We start from the raw sequence: 13,943 nt of genomic DNA on the forward strand, positions 1-13,943 counted from the left end.
ACTTTAAAGTGCAGAAACGGGTTGGCAGTGTTGTAACATCAGGGTGGTAATGAGGAGGAAACACGTCGTGCAGAATACCAAATGCTGTGCAACATCTTTTTTTAAAAAAAAAATCAATTCCACAAAACTGATGCACGCCATCGTTTAAACACTCGTGTTTCCACAGCAACAGGCTCTATTGTGTCCAAGACCCTCTTATTTTACACAGTGAGTGCAAATTACCGCTGTTGCAGCGGCTTCTTCAGCTCTACCCCGAGAACAGTGTCGCGGCAATTAGCAGCTCAGATTATTCTCACAAACGTAATTACTTCTTCAGCCCCAAGCAGTAGTTTCGGTTCGTACACAACATTCAAATGGAGTTACTTTTTCCTGCTTTGATTAGCCTGGGAGACACAGTGGAAACAGTTCAGGATTGATTGACAACAAACTGATCTTCACAGGAAAGCAGAAGATCAAAGCAATATAAATGTTCTTATCTGACTGTTTAACAGCAGTTATCTTAAAAGGCACACATAAAAATAAAACTCCCACGAGCCATAAAGCTACAGGAGGTGTAGCTAATACAGCTGAACCGTATTTCTATTTAATGGTGTGTGGGAAGCTCGATGGTGCAGCGGCCCCAAACGACTCTTTACCATCGACCAATGTGCAGATATGAACAAGGCTGGACGTATCATTTCGCTCATTGATATGAAGACCAACTGGTCATAAGCCATTTCCTTCTCTTCAAAATGGAGGTCAAATACTGCCAAAGCAATAAATCAATCTATGCTAAAGGTCACATGAGATTAAATGGGGAAAAAAACAAGACCTTAATGAGGTCCTTATCTCCCTCTGTCGAGTCTTCTGGGCTGAAGTGAGCAAGCATCTCGTTCAGGAGTTTGACGCTGTTGTTGACAGCTTCCAGTGTGTTTTGTTGCTTTGCTGCTTTCTGCATTCTCACCTCATCCTGTGGCAAGACAAACAATAAAGAAAGTGACCAGAACTTGTGAAATCTGCTCATTGATTTGCTTTTATTTCTCTAAAAGAGAGAAGCTAGAAGCATGGCATAAGCGACACACCTCCTTGACCATGTTCTTGATGAGACGATTGGCTTCCTGTAGATCTTCGGGCTTTTTGCTCTTCAGGAGTTCTGATAATCTCTTCAGAGAGAAAAGGAAACTGTTAATGACCCGAGACTCCAAAGTGTTGTCCACACATGCAACATAATATAAAGACTTTACTTCAAAATGCAAAGGCAAAGAATGAGTCACTCATAACAAATAGTGAGAAAACTTTGTGATCAAAATTTCCACAAAATGGGGCTTTTCGACCGAGCTGGTTCGGAGCCAGAGCCAGACTTAGCACCGGTTCTTTGGCTTTCGACTGCTTAAGCACCAGCTCCTGCTTCCCAAAACCAGTTCTATCCTGGCACCAACTCTTTGCTGTGCTGGAGTTGAGAACCGCCTTACGTTGTGTGCACCAGCAGCTGGGGGCGGGGTTACCAGGCCAAAATATGACAACTGAAAGTTGGACCGACATCTTCCTACCAGTGAACAAAATTGACTCCAAGAACAAGCAGAATTGATCCGAGGAGGAGACTCTGTGTTTCCTGGCTCTATGGTCGTCTGCAGAGATCCAAGGTAATTTGGACGGGGCAAATCAGACTAAGTCTATGTTCAAGCAGCTACAACGGGAGATGGCTGCAGCTGGCTACAAAACACCCTGTTTTGTAGTCAACCACTGGTCAAAAAATTAGTTTAACAAATTTTACAGATGATTTCTGGGGACAAGAAAAAGGAGCTAGGACACAGCAGCAACAAACGACCAGAAAGCCCACCCACATTTCCAGATCCTGAATTCTGTTTTTGGTGACTGGCCAGCCATGACGCAGCACTGACCAGACTCTTTCAGTCAAAACCAAAACCGGTTCTTTGCTAGGACCAGAGGTGAACCACCTCAGCACTGACTCTAGCACCAGCACCGGTTCTTCTTTGGTGGAAAAGCCCTAAAAGAGGACAAATGAGGCTTAATGAGTTGTCTCTTTACTTGTTATAAAGCTTTGGGTGCAAATAAAAGGTCTGTAGTGATCAAAAGAACAGTCTGCCTCAAATGTGGTTCATTTTCCCTAAAGAAGACTTCCCTCCTGAACAAACTGAAGCTCACGTTTGTAGTCAGGACTTTTTCTTCCATTATTTACTGGCAATTTATCTTTTTAGGAATAAGGTCAAGTGAAAATCTGAAGAAATTCTTAAGTATGTGCATGTAGCAATGATCATACGTGTTTCGCAGTCCTATTTAAAGCCACACTTCTTCCCTAATGAAAGTCAATACGGCATCTGCCTTGGATCCTGTCTCTTCTCCGAGTTGGGTAGGATGTCAATAAATGGATTCCAGATACACAGAATACATTTGCTGACAACATCAACTGAAAAAATAACTCTTAAAACTCATTTCTACATGATTTAGTATCAGTTTAATGCCAAAAAAACGCTACATGTTCTCATTTTTTTCACCAATATTTTTCATCTTCACTTCACTGACATTTAATTTTTCATCCAAGTTATGACGTAAGTCAATATGCCATTCTTTTCACTAAAAGGTTTTCTCGTTCCACAGAAAAAATGATAAAAATCCAACCAAAATTAAAAATGATTAAAGCCCTTTGCACACTGATACTAATGAAAACAAACAACACAAAATTGCAAACAATTCCAACATTTTTTTCAATGCACACCAAGTGAGATGTGAAATTGCAAAAAAATTATGAAGATTAAAACAAACTAGCAAGGTGTCAAAAACAAAGACGGTTTCCACATCGAACAACGACGACATTGTGCTGATGCTGCAAAAGTCCAGAGAGAGAGGAGAGAGCTTGTTTAGTCTAGAGGCTGAAGCTGGACCACGGCAACAAATTCAGGATCTGCTTCAGCAGCTACATATCATCTTTATAATTCAGTTCATTGCAAATTGTTGTTGTAAAATCATTGTCGCTGTCATTTTTTTCTCTCTTGTCAAAACAGCACGAGTGCCATAACACAAAGACAATAACGCCCTACCCTCGATGATTCAAAGTTTGAATAAAGTAAAGTAGCAGCAACACTTGCATAGTAGGGGTGGGAAAATCGAATCGGAAATCTGGATTTGTTTGCTTCACAATTTTAAAATCAATTTTTTTTGTTAAAAAGTCAATTTTTTTCCCAACTAAATAAAAATAATCCATTAAATTTTTTTGTCATTTTTATTTTTTGTATTGATCTTTTAACTTGTCTTCTTGGGCGTTATAGCAGCAGAATGATGGTCTGACTACTGTGTTGTTTTTTTCCCTCATTGAACTCAAGTAAAATGATGAGAAAAAAAAGTTTTATACATTTATTTTGTTTTTAATCTCCAAAAATCAGCAATATCGACGAATTGTGAGAATCGCAATTTAAATCGAATCGGCACCCAAAAAATCGTAATCGAATCAGGACAAAAGCGTATCATCACAGCCTTATTGCATAGCTTGCGACCGGCTCTGGTGATGCTGTCAATACATTTCTCTGACTGGTCGATTGTGTATCTACGGTGGGGGTGGGGAATCAAATGGAAAAAATTGAAATCAGGACTTTTTTTGCTTCACAATTTTAAAATAAATATTTTTGGTAAAAATTCTACTTTTTTTTCAAATAAATTTAAAAAAAAAATCCATTTTAAATTTGTTGTCATTTTTATTGTTTTTATTGATCTTTTTACTTGTCTTTTTGGGTGTTATAGCAGCACAGTGATGTTCCAGCTACTGTGTTGTTTTTTACTACCTGAAATTAAGAAAAATGACAAGCAAAAGAAGTTTTGTACTTTTTTTTTTAACCTCTACAAATAACAGCCATATTAAAGAATCACAATTTAAATTGAATCGGCACCCCAAAAAAAAAAAAAAAAAAAAAAACTGCAATAGAATCAAATTGATTAAAAAGCCTATCATTACAACACTCATCTGTTGGACGTGATTAATAAGAAAATTCAACCATAGATTGAAAAAAATAAAACAGCAAGGACGTAATTTCTTCGCTATTGTGAACTTTGAACAAATAAATGAACAAATATGAGCACTACACTGAATTATGTTATATTGGAAACTTTTTCTTCAGGATTAAAGGATGTTGGTGACGTGGATTCTCTGCAATGCTTTTCTCATTGCATGTTCTCCCAGTAAAACTATTTGTTCAGAAGTATGCATCCATCGTGGTTCTTGTGGAACGTGTAAAGGGAAACAGTTGAACTCCAGTGTTTACACACATACATTAAAAATAATCTCTCCTACCTTGCTCTTTTTCTCATCATCAAATACAGGATTCTTGGGTCGAGGAGAAGGCGGTGGTATTAAAGTGGCATCAAGAGAGATTTCTGGGTCAACTAAAACTATACCTAAAAAAAGACCACAAGTAGCTGGTAAATGAACAACTTCAGGACTAAAAATATAAGAAAAAAGTAACATTTTAAGTGCTACCTTTTCGAGATTTGCTTTAATGTACACCTAAGTCAGTTTTCGGGATGTTGATGTCTCACCTTGTGACTTCAGCATCTGATACGCTTCACAGATCTTTGCTTCATCTGGTAGAGACACTGTCCAAGCATACAACATCTCCACCACTTTCTTCTTCACCTCCTCAGACACTTTGTCTCCGAGGTACTAAAGAAAAACAGAAGCAGAGCTTACAAACACCACAAAACATCTTCATTTCAGGAGTTTTCTGAACATTTCTCTTACTTACTTTGGGTGAAACCACCTTAATTAACTCGTTTAAAAATTTAAATTTTCCAACTTCATTGTGAAATCTTCTACCGCAGTTTTTCATACAAGCTTCAAGAACCTGCAAAAGCAAAGCAGGCCGAATTATTTTAAAGCAACCAGAAATCAGGTGGAAAAACCAGTGAAATGGTTTAGGTTGCATACCGTTAATGCTTGCAGCGCCTCCCACTCCTGAGGGGACTGAATCTTGTGAGCCAATAGTCTGACGGATATTTGTGGACTGGAAAAACATCAGAAATATTTACTTATTTGTTCATTTCATTTCATGTTCAGTTTAACTTTACATTGTTATACATGAACAAATAGGCACAATTAGAAGATTAAATCTGGTATAATCTGCTCCTGAAAGCACTTTTCGAATAATAATAATAAGTTGAGTTGACTTAACTAAATTAGATTAACCCCCACCCTAACCAGGTCACCACACACGACTTCAGCAAAGCAACAAAAAACAAAACAAACAAACAAAAAAACATTTGTCTTGTGTATCTATAGATAGATTCCATAAACTTACAGCTGTGCTCATTTTTATTCATACTCTTTCATTAAAGAAGGAAAAAAACAGCTGCCTGTAAAATAAGCTGAAATTGACTAAAGTAATAATAAATAAAAATTTGATGAAAATCATTACATTATTTTCTAATTCTGGTTCAATATAAATATTTTTTTTTAAGAAGCAAACAAATAAGATAATTCATTACATCTTACATGACTCATATTTAGTTGAACAATCCTTTAATGTTTCCGCTCCAGTCAGGTGTTTTCTGTTCCTCTCAGTCAGACTTCTGCACCTGTTGACAGGTATTTTGTCCCACTGTTCAACAGAAAAGTCTCTAATTTGTCCAGGACCAATTTGTTTGTTTTTCTTTCTTCAACTCAATTAAATGAAAAAAACAGTGTCTTATATTCCAAAATGATATTTTTGCAAATTTTTAGTTATTGTTCCTTTTTTAAGTCTCCCGTTATCTGAGTGACTGTTGTAAATTCAGCCTTTTCTTTAATGAAAGGGGATGTATACATATGAGCACAACTGTACAATTGTGTATACAGTCTCGTAATTCATTCCGAGTACATCTTTTTTTAATATGAAAACACTTGTGCAACATTGCAGCTCTTTGTTTAAGGAGTTCCATAACTTAGCTCCATAAGCATACATAGAAATACATAAAGTAATAATATATTTTTATTAAAAGAAGCAATAGAAAGCCCTGTGTGATTACCACAGCAAAGCACTTATGGTTTGATGGGTTGACTGGTTAGATGGGTGTGATTCAGTACTATAGCACAGACTGGGATTATTGAATTAAGGTGGTCATACCCTTCAAGTTCCTTATTAATTTGATCACAGAATCCCATTATATACTCCCAGTCCTCCTGTCTGTTGGAAGGATTGGTGGCTTTGTCTGAAAATAGAGAAGATTAATCCTAAAATAAGCAAACATGTAAACATTTAGGCTAAAACACCGCATCATTGCTCCTCAAAGATGTTTCACACCTCTACTTTGCTGTTTAATAAAATGAACTTCAAGAGGTGGTTTTAGCTTAAAGATGCTTGTGTAATCAGGGAAGATTGTCACAACTACATAATCATAACTTTTTCTTGTCTAAACACGTATTATACGTCCAAGAAACTGAGCTACATATCAGCTTTATTAGTCACAGTTTCCTGTAGCTGTGTTAGCTTCTGCTAAAAACACAGCATTTAACGCGATAAAACTCCGCTGCCGGAAAACCACTGAAGTCCCACCAACATCTCCGACCCACGAAGTCCCACGTCACATTCAAACAACCAGACAACACCATTAAAATCTCTGACAAAAGTGTTGAATGTGAACTCACTGAGCCAAGACTCCAATGACTCCCCATCTTCCGCCATATTTGTACTGTCAGAGGGAAACAACGCGTGACTGCTGATGCCTTCACGGACAAACGGAAGTCTGTGTTTACCACAAGCACTGCGAGATGTTGGCAGTTTTAGAGAAGAGAGATAAAGACAAAAAAAGAAAAGACAGAAAAGGAAAGGAAAACTGACATGGTGTAGAGACGCGAAGATTTTTCCCCACACATAATCTTTGCACTGAACTAATAGTTCTACGTTTAGATTTAACTGTTGCGGGAAAGTTTACGGAAAAACTGGCAGGCAGTGAAGTATGGTGTTCGCTGTAAAACTGTGTTTTTCAACCTTTTTTGAACCAAAGCACACTTTTTTTTATTATAAAGTCTATCTTGTCAAAGCCTCTTGAATAGAAAAGCAGATAAAGACAAGAAGAAGGAATTTTATTATCTTTCACTGGGACCTGTTTGGATGAACACAGAGCTGCTTTTTAGACTAATTAGGTGAAATTGGGTAATTTCTCAGGGCACACCTGATAATCTCTCGCGGCACACGAGTGTGCCATGGCACAGTGGTAGAACAAATATTGGTTACAACAAACAACAAATAAAATAAGCTTCTTAAGTTCAAAAAAGGGTTTTGGAAAAAAAAAAATCTAGTCCAAAACCTCCTTATCAATGACGCTGTAAAATTTTCCCAGCATGAAAAATGTAGTAATACACATTAAATTCCATTACAATGAAACTTTCTGCTACAATGAAACAGCATGCAGTCGTAATACACACAATAAATCATAGAATTCAGCATACACTGCTTTTAAAAAACGACTCTATTTGCCTCCCAACTTTAATTTATCTCATGTTTGATCATTTTTTTAAAATTTTCCTATTGATTGACAAGATTTTATTTCTTTACTGCAGCGCTTCCAGAGCTGAACTCCTGTTGTAGAAACACAATGGAGTTTAGCATTTGTTCTCACTGCTGGTTTTTTGAAAATGGATGTTCCTCTTAGGCCAAATATACTCTCTCTTAACTGGTATTCTATTAATCCGAGAGATTTATTCATCTACAGATAGATAGATAGATAGATAGATAGATAGATAGATAGATAGATAGATAGATAGATAGATAGATAGATAGATAGATAGATAGATAGATAGATAGATAGCACCAGCAACAACGTCTATACATAAATAAATAAAATATGGTCACACAGTCAAATATTTGGTTCGACTGCCTTTGATCACTGCTAAACTTGTTTTGTGAAAACGTTCATTTCCAACTAGTCTTACATTCAATTTTTTACGTTATTGTGTCAATTTAAACTTATTTCATAAATTAAATTTGACAAAGTCACAATTATTTTTTCACACAGTGCATTAAATTACATTATCGCAACCATACATACTCCTTATGTAAATCCTTTTCTTTATAGTTTATCTGTATGCAATACCTAATTATCCAATTAGGTTTTGATAAAATGTAAAAAGTGACAAAGAAAATAAACAAATAAATAAATAAAGCAAATTTAAAAAGAAATTTTAATTAGGAGATATCTTTTGCAAAGCTTGTTTCGTTGAGCTTTGCAGCGTGAAAACATTTTATTTCCATCCAATGTGCATTAATTTTAAACCAAGATCTTGTGCTGATCTCTTTTTTTTAATCACATCCCAAAGATCCTCAGTCAGGTCTGGACTCTGTGTTGGACAATCCATGAGTGAAAATTATGTCTGCTGCTCCATGACTAGTTTCACGATCTGATTCCGATAAATCCTGCTATGTCAGCCTGGAACACGGCCATGCCATCAGGGAAGATGGAATAAGCTGCTCATTCAGTATATTCAGGTAGCCAGCTGATCTCATTCTGACCGGTTTGTACAGTTGGCACTATGCTTGATGGCTGCATCACCTCATCTGTCTCATTGCGGATGCGGATGGGGATGCGGATGGGGATAGGGATGGGGATGCGGATGGGGATGCGAATGGGGATGCGGATGCGGATGCGGATGGGGATGGGGATGAGGATGCGGATGGGGATGGGGATGGGGATGCGGATGGGGATGCAGATGGGGATGCGGATGCGGTTGGGGATGCGGATGGGGATGCGGATGGGGATGCGGATGGGGATGGGGATGCGGATGGGGATGCGGATGCAGATGCGGATGAGGATGGGGATGAAGATGCAGATGCGGATGAGGATGGGGATGAAGATGCAGATGCGGATGCGGATGGGGCTGGGGATGCGGATGGGGATGCGGATGGGGATGCGGATGCAGATGGGAATGCGGATGGGGATGCGGATGGGGATGCGAATGGGGATGCGAATGGGGATAGGGATGCCGATGGGGATGGGGATGGAGATGCGGATGCGGATGGGGATGCGGATGCAGATAGGGATGCGGATGGGGATGGGGATGAGGATGCGGATGGGGATGGGGATGAGGATGGGGATGGGGATGAGGATGCTGTTGCGGATGGGGATGCGGATGCAGATGCGGATGGGGATGCGGATGCAGATGGGGATGCGGATGGGGATGCGGATGGGGATGGGGATGAGGATGCGGATGGGGATGGGGATGAGGATGGGGATGGGGATGAGGATGCTGTTGCGGATGGGGATGCGGATGCAGATGCGGATGGGGATGCGGATGCAGATGGGGATGGGGATGCGGATGCAGATGGGGATGAGGATGCGGATGGGGATGAGGATGCGGATAGGGATGCGGATGGGGATGCGGATGGGGATGGGGATGCGGATGCGGATGCGGATGCGGATGCGGATGCGGATGGGGATGGGGATGCGGATGGGGATGCGGATGGGTATGGGGATGGGGATGAGGATGCGGATGCTGTTGCGGATGGGGATGCGGATGGGGATGAGGATGCGGATGGGGATGGGGATGAGGATGCGGATGCTGTTGCGGATGGGGATGCGGATGCAGATGCGGATGGGGATGGGGATGCGGATGCGGATGCAGATGCGGATGCAGATGGGGATGGGGATGCGGATGCAGATGGGGATGAGGATGCGGATGGGGATGAGGATGCGGATGGGGATGGGGATGGGGATTGAGATGGGGATGCGGATGCAGATGCAGATGCAGATGCAGATGCAGATGCGGATGCGGATGGGGATGAGGATGAGGATGTGGATGGGGATGCGGATGCAGATGGGGATGAGGATGCGGATGCAGATGCGGATGGGGAAGGGGATGCGGATAGGGATGCGGATGGGGATGCGGATGGGGATGGGGATGCAGATAGGGATGCGGATGGGGACGGGGATGCAGATAGGGATGCGGATGGGGATGGGGATGGGGATGCGGATGGGGATGGGGATGCAGATAGGGATGGGGATGCAGATAGGGATGGGGATGCGGATGGGGATGGGGATTGAGATGGGGATGCGGATGCAGATGCAGATGGGGATGAGGATGAGGATGCAGATGGGGATGCGGATGCAGATGGGGATGAGGATGCGGATGCAGATGCGGATGGGGATGGGGATGCGGATAGGGATGCGGATGCGGATGGGGATGCGGATGGGGATGGGGATGAGGATGAGGATGTGGATGGGGATGCGGATGCAGATGGGGATGAGGATGCGGATGCAGATGCGGATGGGGATGGGGATGCGGATAGGGATGCGGATGCGGATGGGGATGCGGATGGGGATGGGGATGCAGATAGGGATGCGGATGTGGATGGGGATGCAGATAGGGATGCGGATGCGGATGCGGATGGGGATGCGGATGCAGATGGGGATGAGGATGCAGATAGGGATGGGGATGCGGATGGGGATGGGGATGGGGATGCGGATGGGGATGGGGATGCGGATGCAGATGGGGATGAGGATGCGGATGCAGATGCGGATGGGGATGGGGATGGGGATGGGGATGCGGATGGGGATGCGGATGCGGATGGGAATGGGAATGGGGATGCGGATGGGGATGAGGATGCGGATGGGGAAGGGGATGCGGATAGGGATGCGGATGCGGATGGGGATGGGGATGGGGATGCGGATGGGGATGGGAATGGGAATGGGGATGCGGATGGGGATGAGGATGCGGATGGGGATGCGGATGCGGATGGGAATGGGGATGCGGATGCGGATGGGGATGAGGATGCGGATGGGGATGGGGATGGGGATGAAGATGCGGATGGGAATGGGAATGGGGATGAGGATGGGGATGAGGATGCGGATGGGAATGGGAATGGGGATGGGGATGCGGATGGGGATGAGGATGCGGATGGGGATGGGGATGGGGATGCGGATGGGGATGGGGATGCGGATAGGGATGCGGATGGGGATGCGGATGCAGATGGGGATGAGGATGCGGATGCAGATGCAGATGCGGATGGGGATGGGGATGCGGATGGGGATGCAGATAGGGATGCGGATGGGGATGGGGATGGGGATGGGGATGCGGATGGGTATGGGGATGGGGATGGGGATGAGGATGCGGATGGGGATGAAGATGCGGATGGAAATGGGGATGGGGATGGGTATGGGTATGGGGATGCGGATGGGGATGGGGATGCGGATGCGGATGGGGATGGGGGTGCGGATGCGGATGCGGATGCGGATGGGGATGGGGATGCGGATGCGGATGCGGATGCGGATGCGGATGGGGATGGGGATGCGGATGCGGATGGGGATGGGGATGGGGATGCGGATGGGGATGCGGATGCGGATGGGGATGGGGATGGGGATGCGGATGGGGATGCAGATGCGGATGCGGATGGGGATGCGGATGCGGATGCGGATAGGGATGGGGATGCGGATGGGGATGCGGATGCGGATGCGGATGCGGATGCGGATGCGGATGCGGATGGGGATGCGGATGGGGATGCGGATGGGGCGTGACTGCTTGTGGGCTGAAGCTGTGGCTAGTTTTGGCTTAACTTCCTTTACCTTCCTTCCCTTCATGATATTTGTTGCATCTCATCCTGCAAGCCGGACACAGCTGTGGGAGTGAACTACAAACATTTCCTCAAGGGATGTGCTCATATGTTTTGTTTACAAGTTGTAAATATCCTCTGAAAACCTACAAAACATCACATGCAGCAACGTTCTGCTAAATTTGCGGAAATTAATAAATTAAATTAGAAGCAAACACATGACTGTGAGTTGTGGTTCATTGTGGCAGGTTATCGTAGAGAGCCGGAATGAACTGAACTCTTGTTTCCTTATGGAAACTGAAAGAGTCTCTGTATGAACAGTCTGTGATTTGACTGGTATGTAGTCGTCCATTATGTTAAGTATGGTGAGCAGCCAGCTAGAAACAGAAGAGCTGCTGATACTCTCCATCCCACATAGTGTGCTTTTTAGCCAATATATCTGCGCTAGACATATTTTTCCCACCAGATGCAGCCTCCAGATAAATGCAGCTCTCTCCTTATCAAGTCCTGCCCAGGCCTAGACCTGTTTATTTTGTAGGAATAACTGCAAAAAGATGGAAATGAGACGCTGAGGGGAACATTTGCTTTACTCCCTCGACTGTCATCACAACAGCTGCTTTCTCATTCTCCTCTGCTCCAGCAGCTCTCTACGGATTCTGCTTTATTAAACACACATCTCTGTGTAACCACACTGCCTGTCATCTGCAGACCTCCCTCATCCAATCACTTATCTTCAGATCCATTTTTTAGACTATTGTTGTCCCGTCAGACATGACTGATTTTGTGCAGAGGTTCCTTCTTCTCCTCTTCCACATGAAGGAGTTGAAAGAAAAGTGAACAGAGAGCACATCTGATTTTCCTGTCAGCCTCATAATGCATACACACACACACACACACACACACACACACACACACACACACACACACACACACACACACACACACACACACACACACACACACACACACGTGTCATGGCTTTCCTTTCTGAAACAAGGGTTTGTTTGTGTCTTAATGTTTCATGCAGTCATGTCAAATCTATGTTTTGGAGTGACTTTTTTGTTTGATTGCACGTTAAAAGTTTTCCCTTAAAGGTAAAAATGACCTCACGACGGTTGAGTTTATTTACTTTTGTGGCTTTAAGGACAAAACAACGATCTCCCACCCTGCCTTTTCAGCATCCCCCCCACATTTTCTATTCTATCAGATAATACATATTTTATGACCATTTAACTCCAGCAAACCTTGAGCTGTCTTTTATTTTTAGTGTAAGGATCAGCTCAACAGCAAAAAGGTGGTGAAGTTGAAGAGTGATTTGTTTTTCAACACCAAAACATAACAGAGGGGAGGTCTCTCTAGGTACAATCTCCTTGACTCAACATGAAACCAGAACTACAAGCCAAACTTAACACAAACGTAGTGAGGAATAAAAGTAATTGGATGCTTTAACTTACCTGGTAATAACAATCAGAGGACTATTCCTGTTACAACATGCCATGAGCCTCTGCAGCAATGTTAGCTCACAACACTACAATATATTTATTTATTCTGAATATTTTCTGTGAACCATGCTACATGTTTCTCTTTCTCCATTGCCAGTTTATTGTCCTTGTTTGCTAGTTGTCAGTAAGTCTGGTCAGTTCTTTAAAGCACATTTATGCTCAATTACACACGTAAATGGTGACGTTGTCAAACGTCACTTCCCTCATATGTGTAATGGGTTACTGTTCTGGACAAATGACCAGTTTATTGGTGAAGGAGAATGAGCAGAGGATCACTCCGGGTGACTGGTCTGCTGAAGAAACCAGGCTCCAGATGGGAGGTAAACGGAAGGGCAAATTACTCGTCCAGGCAAAGACAAGGCTCGGAGATCCAAAGACAAGCAAGGGTCAGTAACCAGAAGATCCGAAAAGTAGCGGTGTCCGTCGAGGGGAGGGCAAGGCAAGGTGGGTAATCCGGGGGCGTGAAGCAGAAGGTCGGCAACTGAGGAACAATCCGTAGAACGCTGGAACACAACTAGACATAAGTCTGATGATTATCTGACAGAGAAGAAGAGATTGGAGGGAGCTTAAGTAGGCAGTGAGGAATGGAAACCAGGTGAACTGAATGAAACAGCAAAGGCAATTAGGAAGCCAACAGGTGGATAGAGTTACCAATGATGAGCGCCAGCCAATCAGGATGGCAAAACATGACAATATGTCTTTTATGTCATCATGATTGGTAAATTAGTTCATTCACTAGTGGGAAGTGTTGAATTCAGAGTTCATTTCCCCGATTTGACACTGGCTTATAGCAGTAATATGTCGCTATAAAGTTGTGTACAACTGCCCGAAAACACCGGATAAAATGGAAGAATAAAACCATTAAGTTTTATTGTTCTCAACTTTCTTCAGTATCTTCTTTGACTGCATTTTATCCGTCAGTTTCTCCATCTGC

At 43.0% G+C, this 13,943-nt stretch overlaps 1 protein-coding gene across 1 annotated transcript in view; it reads right to left on the bottom strand.

Moving 5' to 3' along the window:
- Positions 1–6,172, bottom strand: part of gga3a (golgi associated, gamma adaptin ear containing, ARF binding protein 3a) — a 26,020-nt gene extending 19,848 nt beyond the window's left edge. The window contains exons 1-7 of the mRNA XM_079261537.1: positions 6,090–6,172; positions 4,916–4,991; positions 4,734–4,832; positions 4,528–4,651; positions 4,283–4,386; positions 1,062–1,142; positions 812–949 (exon numbers count right to left, since the gene is read on the bottom strand). Coding sequence (XP_079117663.1) covers positions 812–949; positions 1,062–1,142; positions 4,283–4,386; positions 4,528–4,651; positions 4,734–4,832; positions 4,916–4,991; positions 6,090–6,127 — 660 coding nt within the window. The 5' untranslated portion in view covers positions 6,128–6,172. The remainder of the gene's footprint in view (positions 1–811; positions 950–1,061; positions 1,143–4,282; positions 4,387–4,527; positions 4,652–4,733; positions 4,833–4,915; positions 4,992–6,089) is intronic.
- Positions 6,173–13,943: the final 7,771 nt, after the last annotated feature.

This window comes from Telmatherina bonti, assembly GCF_933228915.1.
Source record: "Telmatherina bonti genome assembly, chromosome: 3".
NCBI lineage: Eukaryota > Metazoa > Chordata > Actinopteri > Atheriniformes > Telmatherinidae > Telmatherina > Telmatherina bonti.